Below are 16,395 nucleotides of genomic sequence, written 5' to 3' on the forward strand. Positions count from 1 at the left end.
AAAAATCTTCACAACTGGACCTATAAGCCACATCAAGATAAGTGGAGAAAAGATTGAAGTTGTCAAGGAATTCATTTTACTTGCACCCACAATCAAGGCCCATGGAAGCAGCGGCCAAGAAATCAAACGAAGCATTTCATTGGGCAAATCTACTGCAAAACATCTCTTTAAAGTGTTAAAAAGCAGATGTCCCTTTAAGAACAAAGGTGCACCTGACCCAAGCCATGGTGTTTTCAACCTGCCTCATATGCATGTAAAAGCTGCACAATGAAGTAGGAAGAATTGATGCCTTTGAATTATGGTGTTTTCAAAGAGTGTTGAATATACAATGGCTGCCAGAGGAATGAAAAAATCTGTCTTGAAAGAAGCACAGCTAGAATTCTCGTTAGAAGCAAGGATAGGAAAATATCGTCTCATTTATTTTGGACATGTGACCAGGAGGGACCAGTCTATGGAGAAAAACAGCATGCTTGGTAAAATAGAGGGTCATCAGTAAAGAGGAAGACCCTCAGTGAGATGGATTGACAGAGTGCCTACAACAGTGGGCTCAGGTGCAACAGGGACCCAGCAGTGCTTCCTTCTGTTGCATATAAGGTCGCTATCAAGTCAGAACTGACTCAAAGGCATCTAACAACAACAACAACATATTCTTACACGACTTTAAAGGGAAATGGTATAAAAACATCAGTTACAAAATAATGATAAAGACTAAGCCAATTTTGGTAAACATAACGCCTCAGTTATATACCTAAAACGAGCGCTCTCTGGCACTAGAAGTCTGAACAGTGCACACCTCACAATGTTCAAACTAGCTGTGCCATGCTCCTGTAAACCATAAGAGGGCTGGTTACTACTTTCATGTGAACAGCAAATAATGAGATTCATTTACACATGGTGACAGTCCCCTGAGCCTTCTCAGGGCATTCACCAAGTTTCAGGATTTCAGACACACATTGAAAAATATGCTGAGTCTTAGTCCTGTATAAAGTGACTATATAAGAAAAAAACAAAATCTATCTTCAGAGTAGGAAAAAAAAATTATGGTGTATGGAAGTGCGAAAAACTACAACATTAATGAAGTATGTAGTTGCATAGGGTCTGTAGAGGATTTCCTGTACAGGAAGTGGAAACCAGAGATTCTAACAAGAAGCCCACTCCTTCTCCCTCCCTTCACCCCTGCCCTGGGTTTGGTCCCCTGTGCTATGTGATGCTGAGCATCATGTGAACCCTAGCTCTCACTTGGCCTCCCTGGAGGGAGGTTTCTGTCTGGGATCCCACTGACTTCCTCTCACAGTGTCTCTTGCACAGTGATATAGGGCTGTGTCCTCCGGAGTCACAGAGCTCAACTGGAAGTAACTTGGCTCTTGGAGGTGTCCCTGGTGATGCTGACTTGGGATGTCACAGTTGGATTATAACCTCTGCCTCCACCAGTCCATATGGCACCCACCCACTCTAGCCCTTTTCCTGGAGGCTGGCGGAACCAGGCCATATCATAGCTGGTTAAAGAGAATCCAGAGACAGAGCAGGTGATGGATAGGGTCTGTGAGGGTTTTACCAGTCCTGGGCCCGACTCCTGTAGCCGCACATGGGACAGGACATCTGGGAACAAACAGAACCACTGTGAGTCATGTGTTCAGATACATAATCCCCAGAGCTTTGTTTCTGAATCTCTAAGACACTTACCTCTAGGAGATATCACCAGAAAGAAGAAAACCCACACACTTATCATGTTCTTGTGGATAAGGTCCATGACTCCCAGAGAATATTCTCCAGGCTGAGAAGAGCCTGAATTTCAGGAAATGTGTGCTGGGGTTTCATCCAATTGTCTAAGTGAGAATTTGCATGTAGGAGGTGCCTCTGTTTGTAAAGTTTAAAAGGGACAGAAGAGGCTCCTTTCTCTGGGGCTGCTTGTTGTGTCATTAGCAGAACAGAGTCCCCTCCCTGGGATCCCATTTCATCTCTCCCTGGGGTTGCCTTAATCCACACCAAAAGGGCATATTCAAATCAGGAAGCCAGATGCAGCCAAGGATGAAAGACACCTTTAAGAATAGGTATATTGGAATGAATAGATGATAGATAGATAGATGATAGATGATGGATGGATGGATGGATGGATGGATGGATGGATGGATGGATGGATGGATGGATGGATGGATGGATGGATGGATGGATGGATGGATGGGTGATAGATTGACAGATAGGAGATAGAAAGATAGATAGACAGATGATAGACAGATAGATAGATAGATAGGTACCAAATATTTACAAGTCCAGGGCTTTCTAACTGGTCACATTTCTAATGTTTAAGCTTTTGTGTATTACAAAGAATTGAAACAGCAGCAAAATGGAACAAAAACATTGAATAGAGACAAAACGGTGTCCATCCCAAAGTTTGTAGTAAATTGGGACCACTTTGATAGGCTCACTAGCTTGGGGGAATATTTCTTCAGCTGAACTGGCTTTACTACCAAGTATACAAAAAGGATACTGTGAAGGGGATTAGGTTCATGTCAGCCTAAAGTGTTTTTTTACTTATGTATCTTTTACAGAGTGGACATTTCTGCCTGGAGAGTAATCATTAGCGGAGTTGTTGAAATGACCAGTAACACTTATGAAACCTTTTCTCTGAAACTTCCTGTCTATAAGAATTTCGTGTGTATGTAGACACTCTCCTTGAAAGGGAACTTTCAGGAACACAAATTTTCCATACCAAAAGTAGGGAGAGTTAGTGGGAGGTCCTCAGCTCACCAATGTGCTGGGTTGGTACCTGAGGTAGTAGACATCCCATTTACTGCCCTGAATCCAGAACTAAGAAGTCACTTAGCTACCCTACAGACAGTGACTCTGGGCTTGTGGCACAAGGGAGTACATGATCTCACAGGCTGGGTCAGTCCAGTCACAGGCTTGCTTCTTTGTATCTTCCTGTCAGAAGGAAGGTTTTGTTAGGTGAGGTACTGGTGCATGAGACATTCAGAAATTACATGGATGGAAGTGCTCTGAGGGGAAATGCAGGCAGGAAAGACAAATCTGTGTGCTGAGTTAACATCATCGCTCTCAGGACTCTTCGCTTAAGATCAAAGAACACCTTTCATGAGTAAAATGTGTCTAACCTCTGTATATTTTTGTGCATTAAATGTAAGGCTGTTTCTTCAGGTTAATTCAGTTGGATGAATCCTGCTCAGACTGTATATTTAATGCAACTTTATAGGTTTTTAGTATTATCATAATTGCCCACATGGAGATAATCTAATGAAATTTCGTCAAATCCTGTATCCTACACTATGTAACAGATCAAGGCTAGGCTGACATATGTCCTCTCATAAAGACCCTAAAAAATAGAGGAAATGGTAATATTTACTAGATGCCCACTGTCCCTATGACAATCCATCCTTTGTAGAGCAGAGAGGAAAATAACCCCAACCATGGAGAGGTCTTCTAAATCCAGGATCTGAATAGAAAGGAGGGCTCCAATGGGTGCCAGTATTTTGGGAATGAGAAGAAATTGTGAGACAGGAAGCTCCCTTATGCCTCACTTGAAACTGCCCTGGAATGGATCCTGGACTCAGTGGGTCCTGAGTGTCCCCTGACAACAGCACGCCTGTGTGTTCAGAGGAGGTATATGCCTGGACTTACACTGCTTTTCCCCACTGTGAGTCCCACTCGGCAATATCGTCTCTGGTTCTAAACATTCAGGCTTTTTGTCAATAGGTGGCACCTGAACCTGTCTTTCCAGATGCCCTGGCTACGTGTGGATGAGATACAGTTGTGGTCAACACAGCTGTTACAGTTGAACAGCCACTGCAGACCACAAGGTCCCATTAGCAATATATTCTCTCGAATATTGTATCTGTGCATGTGACCATGTTTGAAAACAGGGTTTTTATTTTCTTATATTATGTGAATGAAATTATAACAGTTCAGGGTGGGCCCTAAACCTAATCAGTTCTGAGTTACAGAAAGAGGAGAATAGACACACAAAGAGAAAGAGAAAAGCCATATGAAGATCATCTACGAGTCAAGGAACACCAAGAAACACTTGGGGATCTCGACAAGGAAGAGATTGATAGGCTAGAGACTCTGCTTTAGACTTTTCACAAGAAGTGTGAGCAAATAAATATGTACTCTTTAAAGCCACACACTATGCTATTTGTGTTATAGCGTAAAAAGGAAAATAATACAGAAAATGTGGTGTGGGGTTCAATTTTCAATTCTGAAATATTGGTTCTACATAGACAATCTGTCTTCCCAGTGACTGGATATACATGTAATTTTTTTCTTTACTTTATGTATTATTGTTATAATCATTATTATTATAACAAAAAGTAACACTGGTAGTAATAATAGTAGCAATAAGCCTGGGCATTCCTGGGGCAGTGACCTAAGTTCAAACATTAACTGCACAATGCTAATTTTATAGAAATTACGTATTTCAAGACAAATGTATACGAAGAAGATAATGCAAGATAAAAAAGATAAGAAAGACTATTAAAAAATTGTACTGGATTTGCAATTTGGATGCATCATTGCATTGCTTTAAAAAGAGATGTAGTGGCTGTACGATGTGGCTGATGCAGCCAGTGTCACGAAATCTACATTATAAAACATTGAATTGGCAAATGTGTAATATATATTTTTACCACAACTCAAAAACTAAATAAATAAAAAGTAATGGAGTGTTCCCAGGGGTTAGATGTTAGGAAAAGAGATGAACCCCTAAACCGTGGCTAGAAACCACCACACCATGCTGTATCTTCTTTCTGAGCTGGGCCTCCTTGCTCTGTGGGTCCTGAGGAGCCCCTGCAGTGTAGCCTCTCCTGCCTCCCTGCAGACAGGATTGAATTTGAGCCCCCTTTGCCTTCCACTTACTGTATCTCTCACAGTAATACATGGCCATGTCCTCCCTGGTCATGGAGCTCAGCAGCACAAAGAAATCTTGTACATTTCTCTGGAAAAGCTGACTCCACGCTTGAGAGATGGTTCGTAGTGCAAGTTCCTATCATAAGATGCACCCCATCCACTCCAGCCCTTTCTCTGAGGGTTGGCAGACCCAGAGCCAGCATCCGGTGAAGGAGTAACTAGAGTCAGTGCAGGTGAGGGACAGGGTCTTCAACAGTCCTGGACCAAACTCCTGTAACTGTACCTGGGACAAGACACCTGAGGACAAGGACAACCACAGTGAGCCGTGTGCTCAGATGCAGCATCCACAGATCTTCATGCCTGAATCCCTGAGACGCTGACCTCTGGGAGCTGCCACCACGAAGAATAAGGACCATACATGCTTCCTGTCCTTGAGGATGAAACCCATGACTCCCAGGGGAAAAAAAAAAAAAATTCAATCACTCTGAGAAAATTGCAGAGAACACAACACATGTGTATTTACATCAGGAGTAGAAGAGAGAGCAGAAGAATTATTTGAAGTAATTATAGCTGAAAAACGTGCCACATTTATGACACAGAAAGCCACAGATCACAGATGCTGCCAAAAGAATAAATAAAAATTAAAAAAAAACACACAAGAAAGAAAAGAAAACAAACCAAGGAAAACACATCTAGGTATATTGTATTCAAATTTTAGAAAAACTTGAAAAAGCTACATGGAAAAAACAAACAAAAACAGGAAAGCTTACCGATAAGAGACCAATGATAGGAATTAGAAATGGAATTCTCATCAGAAATCATGGAAGCATGGAAAGATTTGCTTGAAATAAAGTGCTGGAAAACCAACAAACCAAGCTAGAAGTGTGTATTCTGCCAAAGACTCTTCAAAAGTGAAGGGAGTACTGGAGGGATGTGTGCCCTCTGACTCTCAGTCTAGGCCTAAGTGGCAGACCAAGGACTGACATTATGATAAAGGGGACTGCTGGCCTCACCCAAGCCACTCAGAGTGCAGAAAAGGCAGCTAGCTCCAAGTCACTGTGTCTGAGGAGGCACCTGTGATGATGGGGCCTCTTGCAGGATATTGGTCTTGGGTCTCTGGAGGGACCAGACAGTGAGGGGGTACGGGCTTCCCTGGGTGGATGAGGAAGACAGAGGTGGCTGCAAACCATCTGTATTTATGGAAAAGGCCAAGACCTTGTTCTAGGACTTTCTTACCCCTGACTTAATAGGGCCTATCCTGAAGCCTGAGATCAGCTTGTGGAGGACTTAGGAATCACAATGGGATCTATGCAGTGGGGACACTGGGTCTGAGACATGTCCTCAATGGTGTTGGGTCCAGGGGCCAGAAGAGCAGTGACTGGATGCTCAGTGAACACTCTGTGTATATATGTATATATGTATATATGTATATATATATATATATATATATATGTGTGTGAATTGTAGGCATGTTCTCAGAGGCCTAATTCAATGAAGAGTGCCACCATCTAGCCCCTGCTGCCCAAGCACTGCGTGCCATCTCCTTAGGGAAATGAAAGGAACAGAAAGAAAGAACAAAATATTAGTCTGTGGCAGCACAATTGTTACTGGAATAAGGTTCTTGCCTCTCACTGGTCAAGAATGAGCAGGTAAGGCACAAAGTTTTCCACATGAGCAAAGTTTTATTGAAGAGGCTTGCAAGCGGAGATGAGGAGGGCCTAGAGCAATGCTTACCCTCATCTCGCAGAACAAAAGACAGGCCCAAGTTTTTAAAAGTTCTTGGGTGGGAAAAGATTCATGTTTATTCATAGACAAAGGTGGGGATATGTTAACTAAGGTGCTCACACAGTAGCTTCCCACGATGGCTCCTGTCCCGGAGGTCTCTGGAATCGGTAGCATGACTTATTATGAGCTGTCAGGCCTGCGCAGTCTCTCACTCCCGGGGTTCAATTCCCCAGCTGGGGCTGAAGCCCCTCACTGCCCCTGGTGGAAGGTCACACAGCGCTCACAGATGGATGTTCTGTGCATGTCCCTGGGCCTGGTTTTCTCTAGGTGCTTCTGTAAGCAAGGTTGAAGAAGTTTGCGGGCTATATTTAGATACCCTGCCCCATTGTTCTGGGGAACAGCCCATTTCTTGTTACTTTGTTTTCAGATTTGGGGGGCCCTCCGTTCTTTGTCTCACTGAGTCTCTAGGTTCCACACTCAGCCCCTTATTACCTCTCTGATACTATAGCCTATTTCTCTTTTACTTGCTTCTCCTCCAACCACAGCAGTCTCATTGCTATTTCTCAGTCACCCTCTGATCTCGGGGCCTTCGCTCCCTGTCTTACGATGACCTTCAATGCACGAATGGTTAAAGAGACTTCCTCTCACTTTGTCTCTTGCACTGTAATACAGGGCTGTGTTCCCGGAAGTTACAGAGCTCACCTGGAAGTAAACTTGGCCCTTGGAGGTGTCCCTGATGATGCTGACTCAGGATGCCAGAGTTGGGTTATAGTTTGGGCTTCCACCATGCCATGTGGAACCCACCCACTCCAGCCCCTTGCCTGGAGGCTAGAGGACCCAGCTCATATCAGAGCTGGTTAAAGAGAATCCAGAAACAGAGCAGATGATGGACAGGGTCTGTGAGGACTTCACCAATCCTGGGCCCTATTCTTGCAGCTGCATGGGACAGGAGACCGGGGAACAAAGAGAACCATTGTGAGTCATGTGCTCAGTATAGCATCCCCAGAGCTTTGTTCCTCAGTCCCTAAGACAGTCACCTCTAGGAGATATCACCAGAAAGAGGAAAACCCACACATTAGGGGAGGATGTCTGAGAAACCATGCAAGCAGGTAGACATTTAATTGAAATAAATTGTTAGAAAACCAAAAAACAAGCTTCAAAAGTGAAGGGAGTACCACAGGGATGGGTGTCCTCTGACTCTCAGGCCAGGCCTAAGCGGCAAACCAGGAACTGACATTATGACAAATGGGACTCCTGGCCTCACCCAAGCCACTTACACTGCAGAAAGGGTGGCTAACTCCAAGTCACTGTGTCTTAGGAGGCAGCCTGCGGTGATGGGGCCTCCTGGAGGATATGGGTCTTGGTTCTCTGGAGGAGTCAGACAGTGAGGGGATGTGGGCTTCACTGGGTAGGTGAGGGAGGCAGAGATGGCTGCAGACCATCTGTATTTATGGAAAAGGCCAAGACCTTGTTCTTGGGCTTTCTTTACCCAGATTTAAATAGAGCCAATTCTGAAGCCTGAGATCAGCCTGGGAAGCGCTTACGACCCACAATGGGATCTATGCAGTGTGGCCACTAGGTCTGAGACATAACCTCAATGGTGTTGGGGCCAGGGACCAGAAGAGGGGTGACGGGATGCTGGATCATCATCTGTGTGTATGTACGTGGGTGTGTGAATTGTAGACATGTTCAGGCAGGCCTAATTCAGTGAAGGATGCCACCCTCTAGCCCTTGGTGCCCAAGCAGTGCAAGCCAAATCCTCAGGGAAATTAAAGGAACAGAAAGAAAGAAGCTAATATTAGTCCGAGGCTGCACCATGAACTTCAATACACGAATGGATAAAGACATTTGTGTTATATCCACACAGCAGTATATTACTCAGTGATAAAAAGAAATGTGCTGTCAATTCATGAAAATCAATAAGAACTGCAGCTGTACATCCACTAGGAACGGCCAGAAGTGCAAGCCAGATTCAGAAAAGGAAGCGTAAGGAGGGACATCCTTGCTGATGTCAGAAGGATCTTGGCCAAAAGCATCTTTTAGTTTTCATTTATTCATATCTGTAAGTCTAAGGTGTGTCTCTTGTAGGTAGCATATAGCTGGATTATGCTTTTCCTCTTTATTGGTGCCTTTAGTCCCTTTACATTCAGCATAATTATAGATAGGTGTTTGGTGCTGTTATTTTGATGCCTTTTCTGTGTTGATAATTTCATTTTTTCCACTTACTTTTTTGTGCTGAGAAGTTTATCTTCGTAAATTGTGTGTTCCTCTTTTTCAGTGTAGTTGAATTTCTTTTTGCTGAGTCTGTATGTTTATCTTGGTTTTTATTTTGAAGTCTGGGATTGTCAGTCTTCTTTGTGGTTACCTGAATATTTACCCCTATTTTTCTAAGTATAAACCTAACTTGTCTCTCCCTATATCACCTTCATTTCCTCTCCATGTGAAAAATCTATGCCTACTGTATTTAGTCCCTCTTTATTGCTTATTGTCATCTTTTACATAATGACATCAGAGATTCCTTGTTTTGAGCATTTTTTTTTAGTCTTATTTTATTTTGTGATTTCCCTATCTGAGCTGATATCAGTTTGCTGTGTTCTGTGTCCTTGTGTTGTGTTCATATCTGATAATACTGATTTTCTAACCAAAGAATTTCCTTTAGTATTTTTTGTAGTTTGGTTTCAATTTTGCAAATTCTCTAAGCTTGTGTTTACCTGTAAATGACTTATTTTCGCCTTCATATTTGAGAGACAGTTTTGCTGGAAATATGATTCTTGGCTGGCAATTTTTCTCCTTCAATGCTCTCTACATATGTCATCCCATTGCCTTCTTGCCTGCATGGATTCTGCCAAATAGTCCGTACTTTTTCTTATTGATTCTCCTTTGTAGGTGACTTTTCATTTATCCCTGGCTCCTCTTAAAATTTTCTATTTATCTTTGGTTTTGTCAGGTTTGATGATTATATGTCTTGGTGACTTTCTTTGCAGATCTACCTTGTATGGGGTTTGATGAGCATCTTGAATACATAGATATCCTTTCATCTTTCACGATGTCAGGGAAGTTTTCTGCCAACTAATCTCCAACAATTCTCTCTTCTTAATAGAATCTCACTTAAGTCTTAGGGTCTCTTCATTTTTTTTTTTTAATTCTTTTATCTGCTTTTTCTTCAAATATATTGCTGCCAAATGCCTTATCCTCTATTTCCCCAATTCTGCATTCCAATTCCTCAATTCTGCTCCTTTTACTTCCTATCGAGTTGTCTAATTCTTTATGTTTATTGTTAATCTTTTCAATTTCTGAATGCTGTCTCTCTATTCCTGCAGCTTATTAAATTTTCATTATGTTCTTGAATAATCTTTTTAATCTGTTTCCTGCTTTATCTGTGTGTTCTTCGGCTTTTTCTGTACATTGCCTGATTTCATTCCTGATGTCGTCCCTGAAGTCTTGAAGAGTTTTGTATATTAATCCTTTGTATTCTACATCTAGTAATTCCAGGAATACATCTTCATCCAGAAGAGTCCTTGATTCTCTGTTTCGGGAGTTTGTTGAAGCAATCATGGCCTGCTTCTTTATGTGATATGATATTGATTGTTCTCTCCAAGCCATTTGTAAGTTATTGTATTAATTTATTTTTTGATTGCTCACTGTGTCCTAGTGCCTTGTTTTGGTATACCCATATAGGCTACTAGAGTGAGCTAACTTGATTATTGGAGCCTTTGAAACACTAATGTCCTGTTACCAGATGGCTAGAGTTGTTACCAAGTATATGAGCTTAGGAGTCCATTCACTATTCTTGTATAAATTCAGCTCAAGTGTCCTGATAGTTGGTCACCTAGTGTGTGGTGTAGGCTCTCAACTACTATCGTAGAGGAGTAGTGGTGATGGTTGCATGCACTGCTTTCTGGTAGCAGCAGGGGGTCACACTCTGAGGAGGGCAGGGTGCTGACAGCCTTCCCCCAAGTGTCAGTGAGGAAGGAGCATCTCTGTTCTCTAGAGCTCTCTGGTGTGTGGGCTCTGCAGCTGTGCCTTAGGCACCCAATGCTTATACCTGTAAAGACTGGTAGAAACCACTATCCTCAGACCCCTTTCGTGGGTGCTTAGGCAGTGCGGATGGAGCCTCATCCCTCAGGTCACTGCTGTGGTTAGGTAAGGGCTCTGTTTAATAGGTAGACCAGTATCAGACCTCCAAAACCTGCCTCTCCACCACACAGGTAAAACAATTATAGTCAGACCTCTAACACATTTACCTTTGCATTATAATAGCCAGCTGGCTCCATGTAGGGGTGAAAGCCAAAGTCTTTGGATCTCTTATACCTGGGCTGGCGCTGCTTCTGCTCTGATCTTCCAGTTTAGGGAAGTCTGGAAAGTATTTTTCCCCTGTTTGTTAATTTGCTACTTCTCCCAGCCCAGGAGAATAGATCAGAAAAAGCACAGCATTTCTATCTCAGGCCCATGGAATTCGATTGTTAATAAAGTCTGCTGGGGCAGGGAGCGGACGGATCAGATAGGCAGGAGAGATTAGTGTGGTAAAACAGACAAAACCACTTATCTTGTGTCACATGCACTGTTTTATTTCAGATTCTAGAGGCATGCGTAGCCTCTGTGCACTGGCTGGGTTCCCTCTGAGATTGCCCTAGAAAGTTAGGGCTGCATCCCATGCTTGCCCTGCCTCAGGAAACTACCATCAGCCCCGCCGCACTTGCACCAAAGAACGGCACCAAGGAATTGAAGCTGAGTTACTGCATGGGCTCAGCAGCTCATCGCTGCTTCTGCACGGCCTCTCACTCCCTTGTCACTCAGGTTGATTTCTTAGTTCTGTGTTTGATGGTTAGGGTTTGTAGATTGTCATATATGTAATGGATTCACTTGTTTTTTCAGGTTTTTCTTGCAAGAAGTTCAGCAGAAGCTTCTGCTTAGTTAGCCATCTTGTCCCTGCCTCCGACAGTGAACTTCTTAATAACCAGCATTTATTTTGTTGTGTTTTCAAAATTTTCATGTAAACACTATACAGTTGAAAAGTAACTTGTTTAAATTCATTGCAATTTTCTACTTATTCATCTGACTGAAGTTTCTATTGGATGTTTACCAGAACATGTGAAAGAGCACACCCCTGTGTTTGTATCATGCCAAAGAGCATTGCTAGCCCTCCAGGCTGGACTTGCTGGATCAACAGACATGGATGTACAAGATGGTTCTCTCATAATGGGTCAGAGACCTGGTATCTATTAATACAATCCATCCATGCCCAGTCACCACTTGTGTTGAATCCAGTTGCCTATTGGCTGAAGGTAGCAACAGTTAGACTCAATAGTCATTCTCATCTCTTGTCGACTCCAAAGAAATAATATACTCCCAAGAGACCTGCTAAGATAAGGAATTTCAATGACATGGGAGAGAACCATTGGAGACAGAGGTCAAAGCAAGTGTTGAAGTAGGAGGGACCTCATAGCTTAAACAACCTTGCAGCAGTCGACCTCATGTCCCTGGCAGGCACATTCTCACACACTGGAGCTGGTATCAGTTTTATTTAGTGCTCTGCCAGGTACCTTCAACTGTGACACTCTCCTTTACTTGTGTCCTATTTGCTTGGCATCTGTGGATCTTTGCTTTGGATAGCTGGTGCCTCTATTTTGTTGAGACCTTAAGCACACGCCCAGAAACCCAGTGCCATTGAGTCAACACACATACCCTCCTTATTGGGTAATTCATTCCTGTGCCCAATATGCTCCCTGCAAGGGCTCACACCAACTTCCCCTTAGTGTGCCTTTCACACAGTACTATACGGCTGTTTCCTGAGCACCTACTTCTTTGATGTGTCTCTGGAGATGGATCTGTGGCTCTGGAAGGATGGGCTTTATTTTGTGAATCTAGAATAATCTATTTCCCCTATCCACTGTAGCCCCTTCCCAGGGGCTGGCAAACCCATTGCCAGAAGTAACCACTGTCTGTTATGAAGAATCCAGAGACAGTGAAGGTGAGAGATAGATTCTGTGGGGGTTTCACCAGTCCTGGGCCCAATGCTTTCAGTTGTACCTGCAATAGGACACCTGGGTCCTTTCCAGTTATGTGCAGTCACAACCATTACCATATACCCAGGTATGATACCTGAGACACTCATCTTGGTTAGCTGTCACCAGGCACCAAAGAAGACCCAATGAAATCATCTTCTAAACCACAGAGCTCTCTTTCCCAGAGACCTCTAGCTACATCTGATGAGAGAGCTATTAAACTCAACAGTCCATGAGTGGAATTTTACCCTAGAAGTTGAGGGAAAACTTACATATGGTGGAGCCCTGTCCTTGTAAGTGGAGAGAGACTCACGTCAGGCTCATTCACTCTCCAAAACGTGATTGAAGAACTGCTTCAGGCATAAGGAGTAAAACGAAGGGGAAATTTAACTTTTTTTTTTTTTTTCTCATTTTAGTTGCTTTATAAGAGAGGTGGTATTTAATGAAATAGTGATAAACTTGTTTTCTTTTACATGATGAATCTAATTTGATACTTAGGTTTTTCTTGATCAGCAGTGAGGATAAGTGCATTATGTGTGTAGCAATTTTGTACTGATATTCTGATAAGTGAATATTGATGCCCGTCCCCCTCAGGAGTTTTTTAAAAACAAAATTAGGTATTTTGTTCATTATTAATAAAACACTCTGCATAAGATGTCATAACATTGCCATTCAAAATATATTTATGATTTTTCTTATGGTTTGGTTTCATTATCTTTTAGCATGTTCAAAATCTAGATTCTATTTACACACATACGTTTAAAATATAAAATGTTGTAATCACACACAAACACATGTGCACACACACACATCCCCAGCACTAACACACACACGTGTACAGGCAAAAACTAAACTATATCCTCTCACATATCACACACACTCCCTAAATATTACTCTAACTGATACATTTGAATTTGTGTTTATTGTGTGAGGTAGTGATCCAAAATTATGTTCTTCTATCTGCGTGTCTGTCTATTGAAACTCCACTTAACAAATATATTTAAACACATATTTTTCTACAAATGAATATAAACTTTATTCTTTTTCAATTATAAAATTTAAAGGTCGGAATGCATTTATTTCTTTACTATGTGTCCATCATAGCAATTATCCAAAGAGCATTTTTGTTTAAAGTCATTAAACTTTATTCAATGTATGTTGTCATTGTTGTTAGGTGGCGTTGACTCAATCTGGACACTAAGCAAATCTATGTGACAGAGTAGAACTGCTCCCACTGGGTTTCCTTGGTTGTAATCTTTAGGGAAGTAGATCACCAGGTCTTTCTCCTGAGGAGCAGCTGTGTGGGTTCAAACAAGCAACCTTAAGGTTAGCAGTTGAGTGCATAACTATTTGTGCCACCTGGGTGTATATACGTGTGTGTGTGTGTGTGTGTGTGTGTGTGTATAGAGACAGCAAGAGAGAGAGAGAAAGAGACAACTGAAATTAGTCTAAAATTTCAAGGATTCATTCACCCCTGTGACGTGTTCCAGAGTGTTCTGAGACTCTGCAAGGCATGGGGGGTTTGGACTTTATTATCAGATCACTAGTGACCCCCACGGTGTGTACTCAGGGGACACCATGAGAAGCAGCTGTCTCCGCTGAAGTACGTAGGAGAAGGGAGTGGGTGGGGTAGATGAGTCACAGGGGTAGGAGAGTATTCTGTGGAGTGGTGCTGAATGCCTGTACTTGGCTGGTGGCTGTGAGAATGAGAAGAAGTAAAATGAGACAGCACACATGGAAGAGATTAAAAAAGGAGTTTGTTGTTTCCTTTAATGGAGAATGAGGGCGATTAAAAAGTCATGGTTGAATCTTCCTCCTCTCGCCATGACAAAAGAATGGGTGGTGGAGAGACTATCTGAGACATAGAACACTAGGACGCAGTTAGATATGGCAGATATAACCCGTCGAAGTGGTTTTTTCAGCTTCATTTAAGGCAGAAAAAAGGGCAAGAAAGAGACATAGCACCTCCGTATCGACTGAGTACACTATGAACAGAAGCATTTACTATGACTGAGACATTGCAGAAAGCACAGAAATATTTGCATGTATTTGGAGGTTGAACTGAGGATGCATGGTTTTCTAATTATTAAAATTTTACTGAAAAAAATGTTGGGGTAGAAATGTGAAAAATGAGGGCTTAAATACTTAATTGAATTCCTTCTCCAAATTAGCACTTGTTAAGTGAGAGACACCAGGGAGTTACAAGCAGGGGTGGATTACCCAGTAAGCACAGTAAACACATGCTTAATTGTGCACACCATATAAGCACATGCTTGAAAGCGCAAGTGTGATACAGTTAAAAGAAATTCAGACCTTAAACAACCTTGGGCATAGCCCCCTCCTGAGCCTGTGTGAGCTTCATTTCTAGCGGGCATATTCTCATGCACTGGAGCTGTTTCCAATCTCATTTAGCGCCCTGCAGGGAAGGATCACTCAGGAAGCAAGGTAAGCATGGGCTTACAAGGTTAGCACAGCTAAGCATGTGCTTATAAAGTACACACTAAGAAGCATGTGCTGACCGTGCTTATTGGCTAATCTGTTCCTGGTTGCAAGGAAGAGACAGTAATGGTTCTTCGAGGATAAGACTTTTGCTGGGCAGGGGCAGGAAACACCAGGGTTAAAAGGAAACTTCAGTCTTCCTCTGCACCTGCTCCTGAGATGATCTCTGTGCTTCATGCATTCTGAGTGCCTCCCATAGGCCAGTCCTCTCCCTGCAGGGGAGGTTTGTGTCTTGGGGCACACCGACTTCTCTTCACTGTGCCTCTTGCACAGTAATACATGGCTGTGTCCTCGGAAGTCGCAGAGCTCAGCTGCAGGGAGAATGCTTCTTGGATGAGTCAGCAGTGATGGAGATTCGGCCCTGGATGGAGGAGCCATACCTTGTATCCCATGATGATCCACTGTAGTAAACAGCTCCCAGCCATTCCAGGCCCTTCCCTGGGGGCTGGTGGATCCAGCTCCAAGCACAATCACTAGAGATGGAGCCACCAGTGACAGTGCAGGTGAGAGACAAGGTTTGTGATGGCTTCACCAGTCCTGGGCCTGACTCCTGCACCTACACCTGGGACAGGACACATAGGGGAAAGAGACAAAATTCTTGTGAGTCAGAAACACAGCACACTCACCCCTATCACCCAACGTTTATGTCCCTGAGAGGCTCACACTGGGAAGCTGTCACCAGAAAAAGGAGGAAACATAACAGCTTCATCTTCTACTAGGAAACATAGTGCCTTTCCTGAGAGAGTGAAGATGCCCACACCACACAGCATGCTAGGTGTGATATAGACAGAGCTGAGGGGAAATTTGCATGTGTCAAGGGTACTGGACTTACAAGAGGAAGGAGCCAGGGCCCAGCTTCTGCCTCACAGGCTCTTCTAAAAGGTGACTTCCTGAGTATTTAGACATCAGAGGACCCAGACATCTTCATCCTCCTAAACATCCTCATTCCTGAGCTTCTGTATTTTCATTGCCACCTCAAAGTTAGGAAACCAGGTCAGGGAAGCAGGCTGGTTTGCTGGACTGTGGGAAACAAAGTTCCTGCTAGCCCTAGGTAACACATCACACAAAGGGCCAGTGCTACAATCCCCTATCCCTTTTTGGGATCCCACCTGCAGACATTCTGTCCTGCGTATGTGCCTGGTGAACATCCTCCTCTGGGGAGAAGGCCTGGGAGAAAAACACAAGGTGTGCTCTCTCTGTTTCTGAGTGCAGACTTCCAAGTTGTCCTCCCACTCACTGTTGATCCACTTCCTGCTCTCCCTTCTCTCATCATTCACCAGCTTTTGCTTCTTTGCTAATACTCTTCCCC

At 43.1% G+C, this 16,395-nt stretch overlaps 1 gene segment (V, D, J or C); it reads right to left on the bottom strand.

The window, feature by feature from the left end:
• LOC126064609 (immunoglobulin heavy variable 4-59-like) overlaps nt 1–15,827 on the bottom strand; it is a 75,299-nt gene extending 59,472 nt beyond the window's left edge. The window contains 1 exon segment of the V gene segment in view: nt 15,750–15,827. Within this exon segment, the coding sequence occupies nt 15,750–15,795 (46 nt within the window).
• Nucleotides 15,828–16,395: the final 568 nt, after the last annotated feature.

The sequence above is a fragment of the Elephas maximus genome, chromosome 21 (assembly GCF_024166365.1).
Source record: "Elephas maximus indicus isolate mEleMax1 chromosome 21, mEleMax1 primary haplotype, whole genome shotgun sequence".
Taxonomy (NCBI): domain Eukaryota; kingdom Metazoa; phylum Chordata; class Mammalia; order Proboscidea; family Elephantidae; genus Elephas; species Elephas maximus.